The 27,585-nt window shown below is 33.2% G+C and overlaps 1 protein-coding gene across 2 annotated transcripts; it reads right to left on the bottom strand.

Moving 5' to 3' along the window:
• Positions 1-824: 824 nt before the first annotated feature.
• On the bottom strand, positions 825-27,186 carry LOC140432853 (solute carrier family 66 member 2). Of its 2 annotated transcripts, XM_072520991.1 has the most exons (5): positions 26,865-27,186; positions 26,674-26,810; positions 21,800-21,865; positions 8,619-8,835; positions 825-2,178 (listed from the first exon to the last, which is right to left on the bottom strand). In XM_072520991.1, the coding sequence occupies exons 1-5, from the start codon at positions 27,065-27,067 to the stop codon at positions 1,986-1,988; spliced, it is 816 nt and encodes a 271-aa protein (XP_072377092.1). In that variant the 5' UTR covers positions 27,068-27,186; the 3' UTR covers positions 825-1,985. The 2 variants fall into 2 exon arrangements, with proteins under 2 accessions (XP_072377092.1, XP_072377093.1); XM_072520992.1 differs by lacking the exon at positions 21,800-21,865 and having other exon boundaries at positions 826-2,178; positions 26,865-27,182.
• Between the last annotated feature and the right edge of the window lie 399 nt (positions 27,187-27,585).

Below are 27,585 nucleotides of genomic sequence, written 5' to 3'. Positions count from 1 at the left end.
AAGAACCTGGTTGGGAGTTTGAAGATGAAACATATAAATTCAAATGATTTAGTGGACCTCAGATGCCAGAATCAGTTCGAGAAGTAGTGATTGAAAATGAAGCAGATAATGAATGTGATATTATTGAAAGTGAAAGTAACGAAGATGATGAATGTGATGACATCAATGAGAGTGAGAAAAATGACGAAATTTTTAAAGTTTTTCTAAATTTTTTTTCTTATCGGAAAAATCGTTTGAAAATTTTTGGAAAAAAATCATGGTATAACTGACAGAAAATCGAAAGGATTCTACAAATTAGATTTTACCTCAAAAAATTACGAAAATTTTCATTTACGGAAATTTTTTTGGAAAATTTTGAGGCTTGAAACTCTACTTGACGCTTTTCAGAATAGTAACAGAAGTGAGCATACAAATTTTTAAATCAATCGGTATAAAAATATCATAATAAAATCAGTTTGAAAATTGTTACCGAGACCTAAAATGCGCAGGCAAGTGGTACATTTGACCCCGTTTTATGGCTCTCTGTACCAACCCAGCTGTCCTCCCTTTTATATTTGGAGTTTTTAGGGGCTAAATAATGAGCCATGAAAATGGCGGACATATTACTTATCGTTAATTTTTCCCCAAAAAATTGCAATTTCACCCCTGTCCGCCACACCTTATGTATCCACTCTCGTGTCCGCCCTTTGGGATTTCGTCTAGTTATACCAAGACCTTACTCTGGGCAAATTTTCAGCCATATTATTAATCGTTAATTTTTCCGAAAAAAATGACAACTTCATCCCTGTATAGCCACCCCCTGTACCACGAGGGGCGTCCGCCTGTAAGGCAAAGTCTTAACCCAGTTACAATGAATATATTCCTATAGAGAAATGTCATATTACTGATCAGTTCAAAATTTCGGCTCTATCTCTCCGACTATTAGGCAAGCTCCTCTTTCCTTTAAAGAAGACAGATAGTTGAACGATATTTTATACAATGTCTATCACCGCGTATGGATTTATTTTTGTCCCAGTTTTATATTGGTCCACTATTTCAAATGCAGTTCAAACAGACATATATTAAATTGTATGTTCCGTTTTAAATTGGTTCAATCTGTATAGGACCACAGGATAGCTGTGAATAAAGTATAACCAAATCAATACCTAAGAATTAATTGAGAACATGACATAATGACTGTGATGTTAACTGCAGATTTGTTGATTCAACATGACACGCACATACCCATACATAAACGCGCGCACATACACTCTCCACAGAAGTGATTTCTCTTCTGTGGAGAGAAAAATGTAGTATTTCTCTGTATAGTACTGTGATTTCTCTTTATATGTGTCACACATGATAGTACCTCAGTTAGTTAAGTTTATCAAACGGATTCATTACGTTTGCCTAAGAGTGTAACCTATAACAAGCTTTTTCTCAGTTTCATATCGTCGCCGGTTTAAAAAATTATCTTAAAATAAACGTACACGATGCAGCCTGTCACTTAATACCATTTAAAATTGAAAGTAGCTTCAAAGGGAAGAAAGTTAAAAAGGAAGCATAAATTTCATAAAGTTTCGTTTGGAAGCCATAATTAGTAGATGTCATAACGTATGCCTATGGATGAGTTTATTAACTTTGTTTTTCGCGCGTTCTTTGTAAGAGACGTGCTGAATGTGTTGTGTGGTTGTTTTTTTGACACCATTTACCGTCAACTTTTCTACATTATTAACAATATCTACATCACTATCTCTACTAACAGCCTTGCTAGATTTATAACAGTTTTCTGTATGCACCTCAACGCTGGTGATACAATTATTTTCTGCATCTTTATTACTAATAGAATTACAGCTGGAATCGCTGTGCTTTAAAGGATCACTGTTTTCAGTCTCGGTATTAACGTTATTAATGTTTTTATCCACTTTTTTCTCGTTAACGATCGCTACCTCGGCACTTTTGACTTCTTTGCGATGTTTCTCGTCCTGGGTCCAGATAATAACTACTCAATCAAGACGATGGGGTATCGACCGCGCCGATTCCACATTCCCTCGGTAAAGACATACTTGTAATAATATTAGTAAGTCCACGGTCACTTGTATTGAACCACATACCCAAAATTGCACGGGAGCGTCGCGCAATAAAAAGTATGAAGTCTTGAATATATCACCGCACGTCCACATCACCACCATGCTTATGCTGCAACAAAATATAAGATTAGTTTAAATAAATTTGACAAGTAGTAAAGTTCATTATACATCATCAATGATATTTCTACGTTTTTGCGGCACAATCAGCTGCTTAACAGTAACTTTATAATTGTTTTAATTATTTTGATTCATATACAACTTATCTATTATAGTATTTTTCATACTAAAATCATGTTACTTCAAGATTTATACAAACTGACGTCACTTTTATTTAAAATTTCCATAACATCAACTTTAGAGTTGACATTTCCGTAGCACAGCTAAAAATACGACCAACATACGGAGCTGCTCGATCTTTCGTAGACGTCAACATGGTATTATAATAACAAAAGTGAAATCGTGACTACATTGAGAATTTTAGAATTATATTAATTAACTATACAAAAAAATTCCTTATTATTAATAGTAGGTATAAACTTTATTCAACAATAATTATTTAAAATTTTCAGCACATAAAGAAGACGGAGGAAGAAACCTAGAAGCTTCTACAAACTCTTATCAAAATAAAATAATTTGACAAAAGGTACGGTAATGAAACTTTATATGACGTCATGTTTTTCGGAGCAGTGGCAAAATGAAGAAAATTTAAAATTAATTAGCATCTCCGGCTTTTCATTAGCTATTTTCTTTTGTAAGGTAAAAAATAAACAAGGCAGAGTTGCAATTTATGTAAAAGAAAATCTTACGTATTCTTCTCTTAATCTAAATGAATATAATGTAGAGCAAAGTTCAGAGTTTTGTGCAATTTATGCACCTTCAATAAAAACCAATATTTTAACTGTATACAGATCAGGTAAGGGTGACTTTGACTTGTTTTTTTTTTTAATTTTGAGAATGTCATAACGACCTTGCTTAGAAAAGCAGATAAACTGATCATACTTGGTGATTTTAATATAAATTTTAAAATTGAATCTGACCCTTCTTTTAATATTCAAAATCTATTAACATTTTTTGGTCTAAAAGTAACTATAAACAATTATACTAGAATCACATCCCAATCCTTTGGAGAACGATTTCCGAAGTGGAAATTGAAACATCAATAAACGTATTTTAACCTTTAATTGTGGCTTATTCCCAATAAAATGATATCTACTTTAAATCGCCCGTTTAGTATTTGCCCAGGACATTTCCGTAAGTATTTCTTGATTTATTTTTCGTAGTTAGTTCTATCAGCCCCCAAAACAAAGGAATCCTTATCCACGAGCATGATCTCTAATCAAAACACGAGTAGCCGTTCGCAATTTTTTTGCTTACCCTATCTCCAAGCCTAGTAATTGTTCAGTCCCCCTTTTAGCCCCTATAAGCAAATTATATTGGTACAGTATTATATCTAGAAGCAATTTAGACAGTTTACTGTAAAAAGAACCCATTGTTTGGGAAAGCATGTACTATTTCTTTTCATATTTTTACATTTAATATTTTTCTTTTAGTGTACTATAATGTGATCTAATTCAATGGTTACACACGTAACGGTTAGAGGGTTCTTTTCCGACCGCCTTAAGTCTCAAAACAGTTCATCCCAAGACAGCGAACCAAACGGACCTAGTGTGATCTGTTCTCGTCCTATCGAGCCTCGGTACCAACGAGATTCCACTGGCTAAGAATACGACTTCAATATTTCAAAGGAAAAGTCTATGTTCTTTTTACAGACAACAATGTATGGCTAGTTAATTTCGTAATTTATTCACAGTTGTATTTGCTATTTTTCGCTAATTTATTTACAAACAAAATATTGCATTTTTCTTCATTATTATTTATCTAATATCATTTAACCAGCGACCTCTTAAATTTTATACAAAACACCCATACTACTGCGAATTGGTCTGGAGGGTACGTTGTCTTTGTGTATTTTTGGGACTACGTGTAGGTTTAGGTTTCCTACTGCAATGTAGTGTTAATGTTATTCTGTGGTAGTCTGTCAGGTACTCCTCCGTCAGAACTCATCTTTTTTTAACGATTTGATAGGTCGTTACTCTTACCTACTTTAGGTAAATAGTACTATTCTGGAGTTCATGCTACTGAAACGAAAAAGGAAGGAGAGATATCAGAATATAAACATACATATAACTCCGATATAAACATCTCTAAGAGGAACAGAAAAGAGAGAAATTGAAGAAGACTTATATAATAGATATAAACAGAAAGGAATAAACATCGAGGTAATGGTTATCTAGCAGAAGACATTAGACTTTGATAAGGTTCAACATAAAAAGCTTGTAGATATATTAAAAAGCAAAAATATTGACAGTCATGATATGAAAATTATATCTAACTTATATTGGAATCAAACTGCCAAGGTCTACAGTGAAGCGGTGTTTCAAAAAACGCTCTCAGGCTCAATAGAAGGTATATCTATCAATGGAGAAGTTTTGAATAACTTACGTTTTGCAGACGATAGAGTAATAATGACGGATAACAACAATGATTTACAGAACGTAATGCAACGCCTTAATGAACGCTGTCATGAGTACGGACTGAAGATAAATTTAAAGAAAACTAAATGCATGATCATGCCTAAATCTGCACATGCAAATATCCAATTGACTATTGAAGATACTGCAACTGAGAGTGTTAATAACTATAAATACTTACGAACATGGATAACATCAGATGTAGACCAAACCAAAGAAATTAGGACACGCATTGAAATAGCACGTGCATCATTTTTTAAACTTAAAAAGTTTCTTTGTTGTCGGGATATAAGGTTAGAACTACGCCTGAGAATGCTTCGATGTTACGTTTTCTCTAATCTTCTTTATGGCTTAGAAGCGTGGACACTTAAACAAGTCCATCTGAAGTTGGCCGCCTTTGAATTTTGGTGTTACAGAAGAATCCTACGAATATCATGGATTCAAAGAATGTCAAACGTAGAAGTAACTAGAATGATAGGAAATGGGGCGGAAATAATATTAACTATCAAAAGACGAAAACTTGAGTACTTAGGACATGTGATGAGAGGGCAAAAATACGCATTATTACAACTTATTATGCAAGGCAAAATCCGAGGAAAGCGAAATGTGGGAAGACGAAGAATATCCTGACTTAAAAACTTAACGGAATGGTTTGAATTCAGTAGTGCAGAACTTTTTAGAGCGGCAGTCAACAGAGTCCACATAGCCATGATGATTTCCAACCTTCGATAGAAGATGAAACTTAAAGAAGAAGAAGGAGAAGACAGAGAAGACATAATGAACAGGAATGGGGAAAGTATGATAGAATACTCAACGATACTTTTGAATATTATTTTCTTATATTGTGTGAGAAAACTATAGCAGTTCCATTTAATTTGTAAGAAGAACAGCAAATTCATTTTACGTATCATAGTCAGTAAGGAACTCTCTGAAAATAAGTGACCCACAGAACTAGTATATGTTTATAACTACAGCTTTGTAAATTGCATAGCATTTGCTTGCTTTTTGTATTTCAATAAATACCGTAAATTCATTCCCTTTTTTTCTCACATAATTTCTCCATTGTATAGTTTTATATGAAGACAAGGACGATCCTACATCTAAGAGAGCTAGATGAAGCCTTTATACAAATGAGCGCAACGTTGTCTTGTTACAAGTAGTCACCGTCTATTACATGTATTTGCATGGAATTTATGGAAAACAATTCGTATTTTTTCACATTCTCCACTACTATTGGAGATGGTAATAAATTGTTCTTAGTAACAGTTTTACTTCCAAGACTATCTTTGAAAAATAACAGATAAGTGTTCCTTTACTCTTAGACTAAATGGGAAACACAATAGAGCTGAGTTGTGGCCATCTATATTACAAAACGAGAACAATAAGAAAAGCCTTAGAAATAAAGCAGAAACAAACGTCGGCAATATCCTTAAGATTCATTAGAAATAACCACACCCAGAAAACCGATAACTATGTATAATATATAGCACATTCTAGTTAAAACGATGTTAATAATTCAAACGTCTGAGTCGCAGCAGACTTAATGACCATAAATATCTGATAGCCTCATTATGACGAGCGCTAAAAATTAACAAGCAGTATTTAAGTCGTTATTGCACTCAAAACTGTAAATGATTTTTAATATACATTGCTATCAAATCAAAAAATAAATAAATATACATAGTATACCAACATTATTATCGACTTAAAAACCACTTATCTAGGTAAATACTATTATAGATAAATAGGTACTTCAATACAACTAATTATTCGGCAAAAATTAACACTGGTACACATATTTATCGCAAATTTGGAATATCGTTAAACTAAAATACATGAGGAGTCGGGGGAAAAATAGTCATAGTTAACTTTTGGTCGAAATTGAGATGACGAAGTTTTCTGGTGATGAATACATATTACTTTCGAATGGTACGGAGTAAAAGCGAAAAACATTTACAGTCCTTTTATTACAAATGTTAAATGAAACGGTGCATGATACTATGACTAACAAGATAGGATCTTCCCGTAACACAAAATCGGTCGTGTTCGCGCATGCCGTCATTGGAGAGTAGAATTTGAATTCTTGTTAAAGTTAAATGGGATTTTGATGCATTCTGTGATGAAATTATTCAATTAGCAAAATAATAATATTAAATAAAGGTTTAATAATTACAATAATCGTACACAAAAGGATATCTCCAAACTATTTATTAAAGATTATTTATTGACACATACAAAAAACTGACATTACGAACGTGCAACTCTCCAATTACGTCACGACTTATGCGCAATATCTTATCTTCTTAATCATAGTATCATGAAACGGTGTACTGGGGAAGAACCATTATAGTCCGCGCGTTGCGAGGGAATAACCTTCAGGGTCCGAAGGCGCCCACTCTCTGTCTTAGCAGGTCGGGTCGGGTGCAGCATTTCTGTGATTCTCTTTCTTAGTTTAGCGGCTTTGTTGGCGTGTTCTAGTTTGCCAGTTGATTCTATTTGAACAATAGTAAAGTAATAACTACATACTGATTAAAATGGAAAGTAGAGATAGAGATTGTAGTGATGTAGATGTAAGGACTGCTGCTAAAAAAAAGAAGAAAAACAGGCTGTGCTCGTGACGTTATGAAACTTTTGAGAGCACTCATGAGGTATAGCCAGATTTCAAGTGCCACCGTTTTCGTTGTCTTGGGAACGTCAATGAAACCGAAAGGGCGACGCATTTTGACTCAATTCAATGAACGTGCTAACTACAACGATCAGAATCGGTATTTAGGTGGTCTGATAACCGTTTTCCCAGTTATGAGTCGACGAACTCGAGTGGGTACGGGGACACCTAATCTTGCTTCTTATGCAAGACGAGGAGTAAGACTGAAGAAGTAATTCTCCAGATGACCATAGTTAAACAAGAAGAAGATAACGATCAGACTTCCCTGGAAAACCTTTAAAAGAGTCAAAAGAAAGATAGTAACTTAAAAGTCATACGAGGATGGCTTAAAAATGGAGTAATATCTATTTGGACGTAAATAACCACATATTTTTCTTCTTTAAGTGCCGTCTCCCGATCGGAGGTTCGATATCATCATCAGTATCTTTACTCTATCTACTACTGCTCTGAAGAGTTCTATAGAACTACATTTAAACCAGTCCCTTAAATTCTTCAACCATGACACTCTCCTTCTTCCTATACTCCTTCCTCCTCTTATCTTTCCTGTATTATCAGCCTTAGCAGTTCATATCGCTGTCCCCTCATTACGTGTCCCAGATATTGCAACTTTCTTATTTTTATTGTGTTTATGATTTCGCATTTTTTGCCCATTTCTCGTAATACTTCCGTGTTAGTTTTCTTCTGTGTCCATGTTATTCTAAGCATCCTCCTGTAACACCACATTTCAAAGGACTGTAACTTATTTATGTGTTCTTGCTTTAATGTCTAGCTTTCAATTGCAGTATCAAAAATACGTAGCATCTCAGTGCTCTTACTCTCAGTTCTAATCTAAGGTCTTTATTGCAGAAAATTGTTTTCATTTTTAGCAACGCATTTCTTGCTATTTCTATGCTGGCTCTTATTTAGGTTGTTTGATCATTATTGTGTGAAATCCAGGTTCCTAGGTATTTGTATTTATCAACCCTTTCTATCGGTACAGTTCCCAAATGTATGTTTTTTGGTATATTTGTTTTCTTTATAACCAAATATAGTCGACCTATAAAGGGCTCAATGAGAATCTCTGTATCTTTCGAATGGTCTATTATATAGGAAGTTGGAAAGTCCTGATGTAGTACGTACAGTTCAACCAATGGTACTGCCAAAATCACACATACAAAGTACATATGTTGCAAGAATTTCGTAGCAACCTTTCTGGACGACATTTTGGAGTAAAAAAACATTTGCCAGATTTCGAAATAGATTTTACTGGATCAATTGTCGCATCTTTCCGGAGAACCTTTTGAACGACTTGCAGCGGGTATTCGCGGTCCACTTACGAAAAACTTTCAAACTAACGAAGAAAAATTAACTTACCTCATTCCTTCTGTGGATTTGTTCCTGTAATTCTTCGTGAGTTGGGGCGTTCCTAACATCGCCTCAGTAAATAACGCCAGAAACCCAACGGTCTCAACAAAGATTATATAGTCTATGAATATATACATCAACAATGAAGTTGCTATGGTAAATATCAAAATACAGTCCAGGTACGATTGAAAATCAGTCCAGTTCCAGAAATACTTCGCGTCGAAATCTACAAAAAGAATCTATGGCGTATATATTTTTATAGGATGGTAAGAGAAAATATAACCTCATTTTCATAAAATTTTGTTTCGATGTTAAAAAAATTTTGTCTATTTTTAAAGGCTGTCTCTTGTGTGCTTTCTCAGCAACTTGTCAAAATTTATTTGGATCATATAACTACGAATAACCATCCAAAAGCTAAAAAATATTCTATCATCAAAAATTGACTGCCACGAAATAGCTGGAACTTTGGGAAGCACACGACAGTCAACAGTCCTACTCGACCTCCCTACTCTACATGCGAGAACGGGATATTATATACTGCAAAAAATAACGAATACGAGGTTATATTTTCTTAAGATTAAAAACTATACCCACCATGCAACCCATTGTTAAATAAATTATGTTGGTATAATTATATCATTAGTAAAGGGATCTATAGTGAAATTCGCACTGAGAGTGCAGTACGGCTAAGATACGGCAACGCTTTTCTCATGGAGAATGAACGTATAGGGTTGTCAGCCTTCGCCAGGTGTTGATTGCTCACTCAAGAGCGTCTCACAGGACCGGCTTGAATAAAATGCAATTCCCGACGACACGAGTTTAATATTATATGTATATCAGGTAATACAGTAGAATAAAAAGCATGGTAAAAGCTGTAATAATTGAATACTCCACGAAATGTATAAATAGCTTTGAAAGTACTAATTTTTTTTTCAAACGTTTTATACTTTAAGTAGCGATTCTTTTATACAAAGCTCGAATATTGTCGAGGTAGATATACGAAATTAGACAAAAAATGTGAAAATATTGTCTCAAATTGGAACATTTTGCAGATAGGGATTTGCTAGATGAGATAGAAGAAGTAGTTAAGATGCCATGACTTCTTTTCGTTATACAGTGTATTGCTTTTAAGATGAAGACTGTCCTATATTTCGGCTATCAGAATAAATACAGATTTGAAGTTTTGCACAGTCATACAGGTTGAAAGTTCACATTTTTTAAGACACCCAACTGAAATTTGAATTTTGAAGGCGGTCTAATGCGAATCCACAAACTGGGTACATTTTCGATATTTTCCTTCGCGTTAGAGATATCTAAAAAATGTATTTGCAAAAGTTGTTCCAAATATTATTCTAAACCCGCATACCTCACATACGTTAAGTGTCAACATAAACACGAATTTTGAAAATTATAAAAAATACGATGTGCATTTGATATATATGAAAGCCAAAGGAATGTTATTGCTGCATTTGAATTATATTTTCAACGATATCCTGATTTTTTTTTTATTTGGGGATTTTTAAAATAATATTTATAAAACTGACTTTAACACTAAGGAAGAATTATTACAAAGCATTCATCAAGCATTTAGAAAAAAAAAGGGTGTGGCAGTCCAGTGGGACTGCCGGTGGAAGTTACACTTCTATACACGCATTCGCCGTTACAAATTTATTTGGGAGTCAATCTGCACAATCATTACATATGTAATTCTATAGGTAAGACATAGCAGAAAGAGAAACATAATTAATAACAACTTACTAAAAATGAAGGATTGAATCAATATTTTGATGAAAATGTATATTTTTATTTTCGTATATGTATGAAAGGAGTTGAATGCAAATTTTTTTTACACATACTCTGCAGTAAAATTCATTGTTTATTTTGTTATTAATATAATAATACAATAGAAATTAAACTGCAATATTCATAAGTATTTAAAAATGACAATAATATACATAAAAAAATACACTACAATACAGTGCAACATAATTCCATATAATAATACAATACAAATTAAAATGCAATATCCATAAGTATTTAAAAATAACAATAATGTAATAATATTAATAAAAAAGTCCTCCCCGACTGGGAATCGAACCCCGGTCTCCCGCGTGACAGACGGGGATACTGACTACTATACTACCGAGGACATGACACAAAGATATTTCAAAATTGACAGTTCTGGATCATACAGTGATTTATTGAGATTATTTTGAAATACAAAAGACTAATATAATTATGAACATTTAATACAAAACATATCACATAAATAATAATATTAATAAATATTTTATTATATGTATAATATTATATGTATATATATATATATATATATATATATATATATATATCTTTATATAATATATATAATATTAAATTATATATATATAAAAGGAACATTTTTATATTCGAGAGAGGAAGAGAGAGAAAATATATCTTCTGTCTCTCTCTTACTCATCATCTTACATATGTAATGGTTTCACAGATTCACTCCCATACAAATTTCCAACGTGGAGCGCGCGTATAGAAGTATAACTTCAATAAAGCCAATGCATATACTTAATTGTGTAAGATATTAAGGAAAATGTGTCTATTATTATTATCACAAAACGGGGGGCGTTTTGAACATTTATTATAATTTTATATTTTTGTAAAATTAATTCTAGTTGTTAAGTAGTTTTGTTGTTGGTAAATTTGTTATTTCTATTTTTTAAATTGATCAGAGATTGAAATTGATCTTATTTCTGTTAAATAAAACTATGAAGAATTATTATCCGCATAATACAATGTTAGAAGTGTTGCTTTCTAAGTGTCTCACGTGATGTCAAATAAACAATTTATTTGCAGAGTAGCTTCAACAACTGAAAATAGATATATATATATACCATGAGATATGAGATATCAGGTGAAAGAGAATTAAAAATGTAAACGAAAATGTCAAAATATATACGAGGTCCCATTTAAAAAACATAAGTTGGTATTATATTGCCTTAGTGAAACCCCTTTAAAAAATTTCTTGTACGCCACTAAAGCCTACCATAATATATCTATCAAAACTTCCAATAAAGTTGTTTAAAATTTTTCTTAATAAAGCAGATTTATAACACTGCCGTTTTCGACATTTTTCAATAATTAGTTGTAACGTTTTAATCAACCAATTGAACGTGACACCAAGCTCCGCTTGGTACTTGTCCCCCGTACTATATTATTCCAAAGCGACCTCACTAAATTATAAATATTTTTAGTAGCCGTTCCATCCTATATAAGCCGATACAAATTTTTATTCGCTCTTCTCAAACATATCACTACAACCATTGTTCAATCACAAATTAATCCCTTAATTTGTAATCTCACATTATTCTTAACTTGTTAATATTTTATAGTTTCACCGTGTATAATTGAAACATTGTGAAAACATATCGTGTAATATTTTAATAATTAGTTCATTTACCTACAACATAATAAATTGCCGAATAATATATTTTCCAATTGAACTTCCTAAGTGTTGCAATTACGGCCTAGATTAAATTGTATTGTAAGCTCATAGTTCAAAGTTTGTTAGTATAATAGAAGCAATAACCTCTGTGCTGAGGTATACATTATTTGTGAGATTATAAATTGGGGATTTGAGCTCATTCGAGCGCAGTCTATTGTAGAAAGTTACCTAACCATCATCTTTAGTGTAATTATTAGTAGCTGTCAATAAAACCATAATTTTTACTCCACAACTTCAACGTTTTATTGTATTTACCATCGTCGATCGAGAAGAAGCGGATAAAGGGGCATTACAAACGATTCAATCCTTATATCTACATTCGAATCTGTCCAATCATTCTACAATGAAACTTTAGTCACACAAATTGCCACTACCATGGGGAGCAAGCAATAGCCAACCACACTACCTTGGGAAGCAAACAACAGCCAACCACAATACCTTGGGGAAACAATCAGCAACCACCCATACTACCTGAAATCCACTAATGCATCAGAATATAATCTGAAACCCCTTTACCAACATGGGGACAAAAATGATTGCTATTCTCGACCAACAACCCCCTTAGCCTAACCAACAACCACCGACAGCGGCTAACTTCCACAAAGATCGGAACCCTTCCTGGAGAACTGAACGACTCCTTCAGAACGAACTAAAGCTGAGTACCTTTTTATACTTAAATTATTTTATACCAGCAACCGGCAGAATCTTTGAGTCTCTGTTTAAAAATTTATTTTTGTTTCACATTCATAATAATATGAATTCTGTTTATTATTATTTAATAAATATATATACCTTTACTATGACTTCGTAAGTTTTTTTTTTATTTCCTGTACCTTTCTGGGATTGTTGTGGGGAGAGAATGATCAGGGAACGAACCCAGGGCTGAGCAGTCGGGCAGAGCACCATTCTGATGGATGGAACGGTGGGCGTTTTTCTCTTAAATATCCTTAGGGATATTCGAAGAATTTCTCCCCTCGTTTCTTCCAGCAGTGTGGTGTTGCTTAACGCCCTGGTCTTAATAAAAATAGACATTACATAGTAACTGAATACAACATTAGTATAACTGAATATCTGTGAGTAACTTCGATTATTCTATAACCAATGAAATGCATTTATCAGTCCAATCAGAGTTCGAGCTTTTCGGGTATTGGGCTGGGTGCTTAGAAATAGAGTATTTTTTGTTATTTTCCCGTTGGAAAGCTTTTCGAGAGCTTACGAAAAATAGGAATAGGAATGTGCAAACCAGTTGTTGATTAAACAATTTAAAAAAGTGGAATTGTGTTTGGGCGCAAACTAAAGCATCTACTGTTTTATGTTTAAATGTAAAGTTTGAGTGTTGATAAAATTAATGATTTATTAAATGATATTGTTTTATATAAAGTTCTTTATTCTATAATTTTTTTTTGTCTGAAATATCAGCGTCTATCATTCACTACTGTATACCTGATTTTTATTTAGCGCCAAATTATTGTTGGTCAGATATTGAAACAATACTGCAATATGGGTAAAAAACACTTTGTCTTGTAATGTAATAAGCCTTGACAAATATTTTACTTAAGCATTTTGGAATAAATGGTATTTCAGCCAAAGTGTATTTAAATAAAAAGCCAGTATGTATTGTTAAACCATTCTAGATCTCTTCTACTAATGTTAATAGTTACTTTAAACCTTTCGAGACAGTTTTGGAAAAGATAGTCAAATCTAACATAGATTTTACATACAAAAAAATGTTTGTACGCCACTGGAAGACTAAGAATAACTCAGAATGGTCATCACCATTTCCTGGAATTTAGTGTCTACATTTTTCATACTAAAATATAGTAAGTACAGTTAATTTGTTCTGAATTTTCGCGTGAGTGACACAATGATTTAAACCGCATCTTAAATCTTCCTTCTTTACAATTTCCTTTCCAAATTTTTTTCTTGTTTTTGTGCTTTTTGATATTACTCTTGATTAATTGTTGTTTTTAGATTACCTGCGTATTTATTAGTTTCGCAATAATTGACTCAATCTTTCAAAAACATAAACTTTCCGATTATTGGAATTCTATCAATGTGCAATCATGTTCCTGTATCATACCTTGAACATAACAATAATTCTGTTTCCACATTTATTATTTCAATGATTTTGCTCTTTTTTTTTGAGGAAACCTCCAAAGGATACGCTGAATGTACGAAAAATAAAGAGAAAATATATCACAAAAGCCGAATATAATTTTCTTAGATAAGAAAATGGAAGAAAATTTTGAGCAACCTCTAAAAAAGTTACAATGGCTGAAATTACAGAATCTCTTGAGAACTATAAAGAAGTGCCACCCTTTTTGAACAATGTATACATACAAACGTTTAATTCAATAATAGCTCGGTTGTAGTTCCAACCAATTTATCAATTGTTCTCATATTAGAACCTACAAAATAACAGTGGATTTCAATACAGTAGACACTCCCTCTTCTATTTTTAATCCTCGAAAACGTGAGTAACCTAAATATGAACTAACCGTTTTATATAAAAGTGTAACCTACAGGAAATTAGGACTGCCTTTGATTCCGAATCTATTTTCGGAGTATTGACCTTTATTACACAACCAACGTAGATAAGGACTAGAACTATTATCTATGTATATATATTCAGATTATTATGTTTTCGTTTCGACGGTTTATTGATCTCAATACATAAATAAAAATATTTCAAGTAAATTATACTACTGGGCAAATTTAACGCATCATCGAAATTCTCATCAAAACTTTAATTTTGTAAACTACATTAATATGATAATTAACTAATTAGAAATGAATAAAGAACAAATACTCGCGTAATTTTCCTCGTTACGACGGATTTGCTTGAAAATTTGTATTTAGGTTCCTCTTACCCTCTACTTCATTTTTGGACTCGAGCGCAGGGTAGCTTTTACTCGGGGGTGAAAGCCATCCCTTCTCGGGGGTAAAAAAATACGTTAAAAACAGTGGCGGCTTTTGGGGGTAGGCAGGATAGGCCGGGCCTACCCAATAATTTTAAGAGCCTTAAAATTGAAAAACATATATTCAAAAATTATGTTAATGCATGTAAATAACTTTTAAATGTACTAAATCACTCAATACATTAGCGTCCGTTAAAACAACTATGTTATTATATTACCACAGAAAGCATCGAATCGTATTCAGGCATTTTAAATATCATTAATAGGCCCGATTGGAACTGGCCGAACCAGCTCACATAAGATCCCCGTACAAAAAGCGTTTGAAGTTAAGCAGCTTGCCGGACAACGATTTATATTGTCGTGTTTATGCTTGCTGTTTAGGCACGAGACGATCGGGCCTACGTCGACCATCGTTGTCACTTGTAATTATCGAATTGTAATATAAATTTTCTTTTATATTATGATAAAAAAATATGTAACATAATCTATAATTGTAACACATTTTTAAACAAACAACACAATTGCAAACAAGTGCACGGTTGCCCAAATAAATTTAAAAAAATTCGTAAAATTCGAAGAAAAAAAATCCCATTTGCATGATTTCTATATCGCCTGATTGTATGCAACTTGTATATGTAAGATTGTTTTATAACTCATACATAAAAATGAGTTTTTATGACGCTTTACCAGGTTGCAGTAATAGTAATGTTGATAGTGAGTGTTTGGACATTGTTGTTTCACTATTGGAATCGCCATTATCTAGAAGAACTAAAATTGATAGAAAAAAAATTATTATGAATGAAAGGCCTACTCTAACATTGCGTATTGACCAAAAAGATGGGAAAAAGGTGCGTACTTTTAATTGCTCTTGGTATAATGTCTACAAATCGTGTTTGTTATTTTCTAATAAGAAATGTGTATGGACTTGTGAAGGATACTTTGATTTAAAAAATATGTCTGCCTCCTTAAAAAAACATTCCAATTGCAAGGAACATTTAAGTAATTTCCTTTCCTTTAAGGATGTATAGAAGAGGGCGTTTTCTGTTCGCAATTTGCTAGATGAAAAATCTAAAATCGCAAAAATTAGATACAACGCAGAAGTTAAAATGAACAGAGAAATCATTAAAAAATTAGTTAGGAGGGGTCATGACCCCGTGACCCCTCCCTCTGGATCCGTCACTGATTACACATAGATATATGTAATTTGCTGGCTTGGCCTACCCAAAATTTTACTACACCAGCCGCCACTGGTTAAAAATAAGTCCGGAAATGGATAAATTGACTAATTCTAAGCAACTTCTATTTTATAGAGTTTTTTCACTGAGTCACTTTTTGAGTTAATTGCGAGAGAAAATGTTCATTTTTTAAAATAAAAACCACGTTTTCAGTCGGTTTTTCAAATAACTCAAAACGTGAGTATTGATCAAAAAAATGTTCTGAGCAAAAATGTGGCTTATAAAAAACAAAAAAAAAATGGTGTACTTATGAAGTCTTTAGACCCAGTAGAAGCAGACTTGTAGCTCATGACAGTTCTTATTTGAGGAGTCAGGAGGAAAACAATCTGAGTCCACAAAAACAGTTTTCATGGAAATCGAAATTTAATGTTTCAAATTCAAACAAATTGTTTTAACTCAACCGTATAAATCTGTCAATTTTTCCAGTGGTATGTTGACATGTTTACAGTGCAAAAAAGAGAAGATAAAAAAATATTTTATTTGCGAAACATCATAAAAAAAATTGAGTGTGCCGGCATGGATCATGAAAGTTCTTCCCCAGTACCTTTAAGCTTCTGCGTCACAAAATGTTTCTTCCTCACACTTCCCTCCTGTTCAGTACCTTGTAAATCAGTGTAGAACTTTCTAGAGTTTAAGTTTTCCAAATATTTGGTCAAGTGGAGAAGATTTTGTAACTTAGCAGCTTTGACCGGAAGTGGGCCGTTGTACAAAGCTTCAGAATGATTGTGGCTAGTAACTTCCGGAGTTGTGATATTATGAGCTTTCCTTAAACTTATTTTCGGGTTTAATTTTGCATTCAAACAGCGAGCTTGCAAATAACCCAGAATAGGTATTCTTGTGAAAGATAAATTGAGGGCTATTTTTCCTGATTTCCAACACTCGAATAGGTCTCTTAGGCATTGGGCATTTCTTGGGACACTTGTTGGAGAAATGCTTAGTCCAATTCAGAAATTTGATATCTTTCCCACAGTTCACCACTTGTAACGGTTTCGGTTTCACTCTGCTGGTGCGGAGGACTTCTCTCCAATCATCTTGAGTTTCCGTATAAGCTTTGTCATTAATGAAACTCATGTCCCGGTCGCACTCTACATAGGAATGTCCTCTGATAATGGGAAAAATTACTTTCACAAACTCAAACCGTCCTTCTGTCTGAACTAGATAATGAAGGAACCAAAAAACTGAAATTTTTAAATCATGAATGTGTTGCTTGTGTGAGTCCATTTCAAAAGGTAAAAGAAATAATAAATTAGACTTACTCACAATCAATTTAATTTAACTATCAGACGACCGGTTTCGCTTTCTACAATATGCAAAGCATCTTCAGGTCACGATACAAAGTTAAATAAATGCTGAAAATAATAAACCCATATTAGGGTGTTGTCTAATAAAGGTAAAATAAAGATAGGTGATATAAATTATATAAATTACAGTAATTATGCCAATATTACATGTCTGTGGTTTTTAAAAATGAATAAAATGTTTAAGCAGACAAGGTAAGACCCACAAATTGGTAAAATAGTCTATTAAACTGTAATGAATTAATAAATAAACAAATAAATAAAACATTACTTACATGCCGGTACTCTATTAATTGATGGTTGAAAGAACATGGTTCAAACTATCTTGTATTGTTGATTGGAGAACTCAAGTCAACTATTGTAATTGTTTAACAGTAAACGGGGAAGTTCTTGAGGAGACAGATTTTATCCAATGAAGTAGAGATAGGTAAATTTAATTGTTTGTTTGATGAAAGTAATGTTCTATACCATTAAGTTCTTTAAAGGTATTTATATTTATTCTGGAGATATATTTATGAAATGTGTGTTATTTATTGAGATTTTTATTTTTGTTTTGGAAGGTGACAGTTGTGAGACAATGAATAAGAATAGATCCTCAAGAACTTCCCCGTTTACTGTTAAACAATTACAATAGTTGACTTGAGTTCTCCAATCAACAATACAAGATAGTTTGAACCATGTTCTTTCAACCATCAATTAATAGAGTACCGGCATGTAAGTAATGTTTTATTTATTTGTTTATTTATTAATTCATTACAGTTTAATAGACTATTTTACCAATTTGTGGATTTTACCAATTTGTGGAAGTCTAATTTATTATTTCTTTTACCTACTGTAATTTTTATTTTGCCCTCCACAAAAGTCGCAAAATATTATCAAATTTTGAACCTGAGATAACAGTACGTTATACACAAACTGATGAGTCTTCGAACACACATCGTCAGCCTTCTTTTTTGCTACCGATTAGTCATAAGTATAGAAAACAAAGGTAGAATCGACCAATACATGTACATTAAAGCTTATAAAATTAAGTTGCCGTTTATAGTATACATCGTTTGAGGTCATATTAGGGGTTGGTAAATTTTTTTGGAAGTCTATGGTTATGGCTTCGGTATCGATTGCTTTTGACGACATTTTTTGATATTTTCTTTTCACAGAATAAAATTTTTCACTTGTTTCTCGTTGTTTTTTTCTTGTAATTTCTCCAAGATTTGGCTTGTACATTCATCATTGCTGGCATCTAATTTCTGCGAAAGGGCAGATATTTCCGTTTTTATAGTGCCACAGTAGCTACAGGTGTCTTTCAACTTGTCATATGATAATTTATTATCGGAATTTTTTCTAAGTACATAGTAAGTGACTTAGTTATGTTTAGTCCTTCAGGGAAATAAGTTTTCTTACTTTTTTTTCGGGAGTAATACGATTTTCTTCCTTTCAATGAACCAATAGATTCTGTCACTTTAACGATAGTATCTTTAGAAATTTTGTCTGGCCTATTTCGGTGTTTTCCTCTAGCGTCTAATTGTACAGTACCAGTTGAGGCCAGTAATTCTCGAATTCTTTGCAATCGGAAAGCAGAAATTCCATGAATGGATAAGAATGCTTTGAAAAATACTGCACATCACGAAAGTCTCCATCAGGGCCACTCCTAACACGATAGGAATAAGAAGCAATATTAGGTGTCCCTTTCCCACTCGAATTCGTCGACGCATAACTGGGAGAACGGTTATCAGACCACCTTGATACCGATTCTGATCGTGGTAGTTAGCAAATTCATTGAATTGAGTCAAAATGCGTCGCCTTTCGGCTTCATTGACGTTCCCAATACAACGAAAACGGTGGCATTTGCAATCTGGCCCTACCTCATGAGTAGTGGCTCTCAGAAGTTTCATAAAAACACGAAAACGGCCGTCATCGCTATCGCTACCACTACTTTCCATTTTAATCAGTATGTGTTCACTACTTTATTATTGTTCAAACAGAATCAACTGGCAAACTAGAACACACCAATGAAGTCGCTAAACTAAGAAAGAGAATCACAGAAATGCAGTACCCGACCCGACCTATTGAGACAGAGAGAGGGCGCCTTCGGACTCTGAAGGTTATTCCCTCGCAGCGCGCGTACTCTGATGGTTCTTCCCCAGTACACCGTTTCATTTAGCATTTGTAATAAAAGGACTGTAAATGTTTTTCTTTTACTCCGTACCATCCGAAAGTAATATGTATTCATCACTAGAAAACTTCGTCATCTCAATTTCGACCAAAAGTAGAATATGATTGTTTTTCATTGTGATTGTTTGGTGCAAGAAATACGAGGCATGTTTTTTAAGTAAGTACCGTTTTGCGATTCCGCCGCCGCAGCGCTACGGTCGGCGATCCGCGCATGAGCGCTGGTTACCTACATCTCTTGTCTACGCACTGACGTCATTACAGTCTGATTCTTCATTGTATACTTGTTTACTTCAGTGTTTAAGATGCCTCCAACAATCGTGAGTCACGCTGATTGTGAAGTACGGGCTGTTAAACCGATCGATATTCATCGTGAGATCGTTGAAGTTTACGGACAAAACATTATGAGTGATGGAATGGTACGGAAATGGGTGAGAGCATTTAAAGATGGCCGCACAAATGTGCATGATGAAGAACGGAGTGGGCGTCCTTCGGTCGTTAATGAAAATTTGGTGCAGAAAGTGGACGAAAAGGTGAGAGAAAACAGACGCTTTACAATTTCATCATTGTCCGACTGCTTTCCTCAGTATTCTCGTAGTGTTTTGTATCGCATTGTTACCGAGAACTTGAATTACCGGAAATTGTGTTCACGTTGGGTTCCAAAAATGTTGACGGATTTGCACAAAACCCAACGTTTAGGCAGTGCATTGACTTTCCTTGAGCGGTACCACAGTAAAGGTGAAGATTTTTAGACCAAATTGTTACTGGTGACGAAACGTGGGTGGCCTACGTCACACCAAAATCGAAACAACAATCCATGGAATGGCGACATTTATCATCACCCAAAAGAGTGAAGTTTAAGCAAACAATTTCTGCCCGGAAAATCATGTGCACAGTTTTTTGGGACAGAGAAGGAGTATTGCTAGTGGAGTTTCTGCCTCAAAATGAGACAATGAATGCAGCGTCTTATTGTGAGACATTGAAAAATCTGCGTCGTGCAATCCAGAACAAAAGACGTGGCAAGTTGAGTAAGGGTATCGTTTTGCTGCATGACAATGCCCGTCCACATGTGGCTAATCAGACCAAAGATCTCATCAAATCATTTAAATGGGAAACTCTAGATCATCCTCCATACAGCCCTGATCTGGCGCCCAGCGACTACCATTTGTTCCAGCACTTGAAGAAACACCTGGGCGGTCAGCGTCTTCAAGACGATAACGAAGTCAAAACATGTGTGATGCAGTGGTTAACAAGTCAGGCGGCAGAATTTTATCAGGAGGGTATTCAAAAACTGGTGCCACGTTATGACAAGTGCCTCAATATTCACGGAAATTATGTAGAAAAGTAGATTAAGGTACAGGCTTTCATGTAAAAATAAAATTATTGCCATATCTTTGCACGTCTTTTCTTAATTCCAAAACGGTACTTACTTAAAAAACACGCCTCGTATAAACAAAAATAAATCGTTCCCAAGCGAAGAACTCCATGGTTTTGTGCAGAAGTGAAAGTAGACTTCTACAGTAAGTTTGTTAGAAAAACTATTTAATAAATTTAAATCAAACTTAAACCAGAAAGTTATATCAATTATTAATTTAGGGGAAAGGTTTGTGCACTGAATTTTCTAAGAGAAGTTTTCATAAGTTGCAGCACCATCTTACTTTCTTACTTTCAACAGTTGAATGAAACACAATAAGATTAGTTTTTTGAACGTTTAAGAACAACTCAGCTATTTAAATTTAAAAGTGCTAAGTTGATTTTTTCTTCAAATATTAATACAGTAAAATCAGATACCTGAATAATCATTGAAGAATTCCGTTAAATCTAGTTCTGGTGCATGAGCTAAAAGTTCATTAATAAACAGAACAAATGACAAGACCTGAGGACGTCAGAGCAGGATAAATGTCAAATTTTTGAAGGCAATAATTTTATATGTTGTATTTAGAAAGTATCCATTTATCAATTGGTCGATCCCATCAAGACAATTAAACAAATAGGGTTAAGGGTTAGTTATTAGCAGACTAAAGATAAGGATTAGTAAATTAAAAGCAAAGCTACAGCGTGCAAGCCAAATTACCACGCAAACTGCCTGTTGATCTACGAGGCGTAGTGTTAAGCAATCTCTGTACTTCTTGAGGTTTAGCTGTCAAAATATTAAAAGAAAATTTAATTAAAGTATTTACAAAGAAGAAGGGTTAAAAATGCTAAATAATAAAAATTGTTAAAAGCTGTGCGTGTATATGTCACAAAAGTTTTGACGAATCATAAATTTTAAGAGCATTAATTGCCTGGTTAGAGTTAAAAAATGTCAAATTGAGAACATTACTCCCCCGACACTTTTGCGAAATATCACCCTTCCGGTTGGATTCAACGAAATATTTTTATTAATTGGTTTACGAAATGTATACAATTTGCTCAGCCTACAGCAGATAATCCTGTTCTGCTTTTACTGGACGGCCATGCAGCACATACTAAGAGCATAGAACTAATAAATATGACACGAGAAAATAACGTTGTAATAATATGTTTGCCGCCTCACTGCATCCGAGACGGTGGGTCACAATTTATGAAGTGGAAAAGCCTTTTTGGAGGTGCTTTTGATGAAAGCAGCAACCATGGAAACTACGATTAATGGATTTAACAAAAAAAAACAGGAATATATCCATTTGTTCCAGGAGTGCTTTCAGATTGGATGTTCACCTTATCTGAAACCACAGAGAGGCAAATTAATTGTCAAGAAGATACCGGATCTATATCAAATGAACCCAAAGGTATATCCTAAGTAGAACATCAAAGTGGTCCTTCCACTGAAAATATTTCAAAAGAATCGTGATCCCCAGAATCAACCCAGACGGTAATGACAGTTTTAACTCCTTTAACATCTCGTGGTTCATCCAGTAGCAAGTTGTAGTTTTTCAGTCTCCCCCAAGGAAATATTTAAGATTCCAAAAGCGACAAGAAACTCAGCAAGTATTAAGAGAAAGAGCAGTGTTGACTTCTTCACCCCAAAAAGTTGAACTAGAAAAGGAACTCAAGAACAAAATCCCAAAAAAAAAGAGTGTAACGAAGTAATACAGTGGAACTTGGATATTACGGCCTTGGTAGTTACGTCATCTAGATTGTAACGTCAATTTTTAATAGGTCCGGCCAAAAACTATTCGATAACATTACTTAAAACCCGGTTTTATCGGCTAAATATAAAGTAAGCCTCATCGTAAAGTAAGATAATGAAGAAGAAGGAGAAGACGACGTTGATTGTCCTACAATCCAAGAAGCAATGAGAGCTACTAAGACTATATCCAGGTTTTACCAGTTCAGGGAGGCATCCACAGCTACCAAAGAAGCAGCTCAGATTATTAAGGACACTACAGAGAAACTTTATTTTTCAGAAAGGGTTGTGCAGGAGAAACTATGACTTTTTTCAGTATTAGAGAACTTTTTCATAAAAAATATAAGTTTCATATACATGATATGTTTTATTTCTTAATTTTTTTATCCTAAATGCAGCTGTAATAATAAATTATAGTGTAATAAAATTTTGCCTCGTTAAACTTTCATTTTTTTCTACCTCTTTTATAACGTCACTCTGATAAAGCGTCATTTTCTTACTGGACCCTTCAATGACGCTATAATCAAGTTCCACTGTATATAAAAGATACCGGAAATACCAAACAGTATATTTTAAAAGGAAAAGCAGTTTCTAAAGGAGTTAAAGAAGATTCAGATAGTTCAGAAGAGGATGATTTGGATGATGTTTGCATCTATTGCCAATTTATTTTCAAACTCTAAATCGAAAGAAGATTGGATAAAGTGTTTAAATTGTAATAAGTGGTCCCATGAGATTGCAGTGGCTGTGACAAATGGTGATTCATTTATTTGTGATTTTTGTTCCTAAAAGCATCATTAAAACGAATCTTAACTATTGCTCGTTTGTATTTTTCCTGTAATGACTTTCATACACCTATCAAAAACTTAGTTGGAGACAATACAGCCCTACATTTTTTAGGTATGTTCCCAGTTCTAGCAAACCGGTGTGATAAATCCAGGCACTTTGAAACTGTTTTAAATTTTATTCTTACAGATAGTAAAAAAATATTTTTTGGAAATATGTATCAAATATCAAATATCAACTTCATTTTTCAACTTGTACCCAGTTTTCTCCAACTCTCCCCTACATAAATTATTTGCAGACAATATAAAACCTTTCACAAATAAATAGTGAAACTGGGTCAAATATATCTTAAAAAGAACAAGAAAATGAAATAAAAAATGCTAAAAATAGAAAATAATGGAAACCTGATAAAATCTCTACAGAAATATTAACAACTGATGAATGACAAATCTATAACTATAATATTACACCTATTTAATTGTATGTACAATAGTGGTATTATTACCCAATAATGATCTTTACCACAATCATCATAATACCTAAAAAAGCTAATGCAAAAGAATGTTCCGATCACCATACAATATCGTTAGTGATTCATTTATACAAGATATTTCTTTAAATATTGATCTTGTGTCTATATTGCAGAAATACTCCCGTTTCATAAACTTCGAAAATGCTTTTAACAAGATATGCCACGATTCACTCAGACATTCTTGTGATTAAAAATATAATGGCAGAAAAAAGTGAAGAATTACAAATACCTTGGAGCTAAGATAAATGAAACATGAATACAAGATAAAAGCGGAGCTCTTATCTTGTATTCATCTTAACCACCAGCATCTGATATTTTTACCATGTGGTACTTTACCAGTGGATGCCTTGTTTGCTCACTGTCAACAAAAAATGGACACATGCATCAGATTGGTAAACCTTTTGGCAATAATAAAACACAATCCTAAGAATTTTTTTTGACAATATGGAACTGTTATGAAGCTGAAGGGGCAGTCAAACCAATGTAGAAAAGTGTCATAAACCAACCGAGGAAGACTAAGATACTTAAAAAAGGATATCACAGTAAGAAAAAGTCCTAGTTTGTCTCAAGAAAATTCTCTTCCATCTAGACAACACATCTGCCCCAAGGAAGCTTTTGTACAGGTAAAATTACACCAATTGGGATATGAATTGATTAACAATCCATTGTATTCACCGGATTTAATGCCAATGCTTGTGGCACAGTGATGAAGACCAGGAAAATAAGCCATAATTCACAGAAAAGCTGAGAAGAGATGAAATGACTTTTCAGTCATCCAATGAATGTTTTTTATATAAAGTGGGGCGGCAGCAACAAAGATATACATATGCTAACAACAAAAAATGATTTTAGAATGCAGAGTACTAGAAAAAAAATTGGAAGACCAGAAATACAATAATGAAACCCAGTTGTGTTATTAATTATAATAAAACGTGTTACTGACCAGTATCGAATCAGTCTAAAAAACAAATAAATGGTACCAGAAAGTATTTTTTCATTTGATCGACCTGTAAGTACTGAATACACATGCTATATACAAATTGGGAACTGATAAGAAAATATCATTAGCTGATTTTCAACCGGAGCTTTCTCGAAGTATTTTAGAGAAGTACCATAATCCTGAAATTACTGCTATACATTCTTCATGAGGTAAGTTGACAATTTACTGATGCCATTATGCATCCTTTTCCTATTTTTAATTCTAGGTAAACAAAATACTCTAGAAAATGCTTTGAGACTTTTCCCTAATGGTATATCTAAAATGACCTACACTAAACAACCAACAAAAAGATGTATTTTTAGTGAAAACAAGAAAAGGAGGGAAAGATGATTTATGTGTACTAAATGTTACATTCCACTGTGTGTTGTACCATATTCTGGTATTTATCACACCAAGAAAAAAAAACGTTTAATTATTATTACTTTTATTAACAACTTTGACTACCCCATTTAGCTTTTTTATTTTTCTTCAGCAACATAACTCGTCAAGAAAATTATAAGCAAAAAATTCTTTAATCAGAGTTACCATTACAGTATGCTGAGCATGAGTTATCTGGCAATCAAGCCAATCGCTATCTTTAGCAACATTAACATTTTTTCATCCTGCCACAGCGAAAGGGTTAAGCATATTACAATTACAAATGGTTTTACAAAAAGCTGTACACAATAAAAGTACACATTATATATGTAAAAGGGCAGTGAAGAAAATTCCAATAGAAAAATATCCTTATTTGATGATATACAGTAGTTACAACTTGAATGTTCACACCAGCTAAAGATTTTAACTGAATTAATAAATATTAACCATAAAATATCTAATAAAGAGGTATAAAAGAAGGCCATAAACTACTAGTGAAGCTATAAGTAAAGCATAAAGGATAAAGAAAAATGTTGCATGAAAATTTTTAACTGAGCAATGCAATAACAATGCAATAGTTATGCAAAAGGAATCAGTGGAAAAAACTGTGTAGAAAATAAAGTACCTTACACTCCACCAGACTTTACACCTCTATCAAGGTAGAAAGTGGTTTAAAAGTTTAACAAGATAAATATTAAGTAGGTATATAAAATGAATTGGTATGTACATACAAATTTAAGAACATTCAAATACCTGTTAAAAAAAAGTTAATAAAGTGCTAAGTAAGTGCTAAAGGTAATAAAATAAACTTATGGTAAATGCATATTTTAAAACTAACTTAAAATATATAATTGTGTTAATAGAAATCACTCTGATAAAAACAATGAATATATTTACAATGAATAATATATACAAATGTAGCAATTTTGTTAAAAAGTATGAAATTTTATATGGTGGTTAATTCAAACATATTTAATTTCTAATTCTTACAACAATAATTCAAATTGAATGAAAATTAAAGAAAAAACTATATATTATGATCCAATTATTTCTGGGTATTGGAAAACACTAAATAAAACTGTAAATAGAACATAACATACATCTCTAATATTTAGTGCAGACTTTTTATTGATTATTGATTTTGGTTCTATAAATATCTTCAAAACTTACCTGTAAATATTCTTTGTCTTGCCTGAAGTAGCTGATTTCTATTTCTAACCCGTACACACAAGTGGATCATTAAAAACATAGTGACATTCATAATCATACTTTGAACTAACAGTGGATATTCAAAATGCCTACCAAACCTTAAATAGAACCATTATTAAAGAAATTACAACTCAATGGCTGCAATAACTTACCAAAACATTATTCTTAAAGTATTAGCTACTAATAAAGCTAAACACACTAACAACGAGAAACCTTCTGCATCTTTAGTTTTTCGTATTTGTCTGTATTGGGGAATGTAGGGTATGACACCCCCAACTATCATAGCCCCGGCACTTATCCAACCAACAACAGTTCCTACTGTTAAGGATAATTCGTCCGATATAACCCAATCCATTGTAAATTATGTAGTTTGTTCAGACGGGACACGAATTGATCATTGTCTACTAACTTACAAAACTCTAATAATTTGGCAGGTGGCCGTCAGGCCGTGTTTAGATTAATGAAAAATGTCATTGTCAAATAAAATGTCAACTTAGGAGCATGACGTTTATCTCTAAGTTCTACAACCACAAAAATAATTTAAAATTTTTAATCTGAAAAATAATTGAAACGAATTTATTAACTTGGAATATCCTGTAAGAAATTATAAAACTGGGACGATTTTCACATTTGGTCCCATTGAAGATAGCTATAATTGAGCTGTCAATCAAGTTCATAGAACGAAATGTTGGCGCTTGACTGTGTTGCCATGTTTTTTTAATAAATCGGGAAATAGCATGTGATTTATAATTAATAAAAATCCAATAGAACGTTAACAAACTAACAGTAAAAAAGAAATTCTTTCAAAGAATAATAAGAATATTATTCAGGTACTTTCCACAGACATCTGGTGACCATCTGTAACAATCTGGC

This window comes from Diabrotica undecimpunctata, chromosome 1 (assembly GCF_040954645.1).
Source record: "Diabrotica undecimpunctata isolate CICGRU chromosome 1, icDiaUnde3, whole genome shotgun sequence".
Taxonomy (NCBI): domain Eukaryota; kingdom Metazoa; phylum Arthropoda; class Insecta; order Coleoptera; family Chrysomelidae; genus Diabrotica; species Diabrotica undecimpunctata.
The sequence above is the reverse complement of the archived record's forward strand: the minus strand, read 5'-3'. Positions and strand labels throughout refer to the sequence as shown.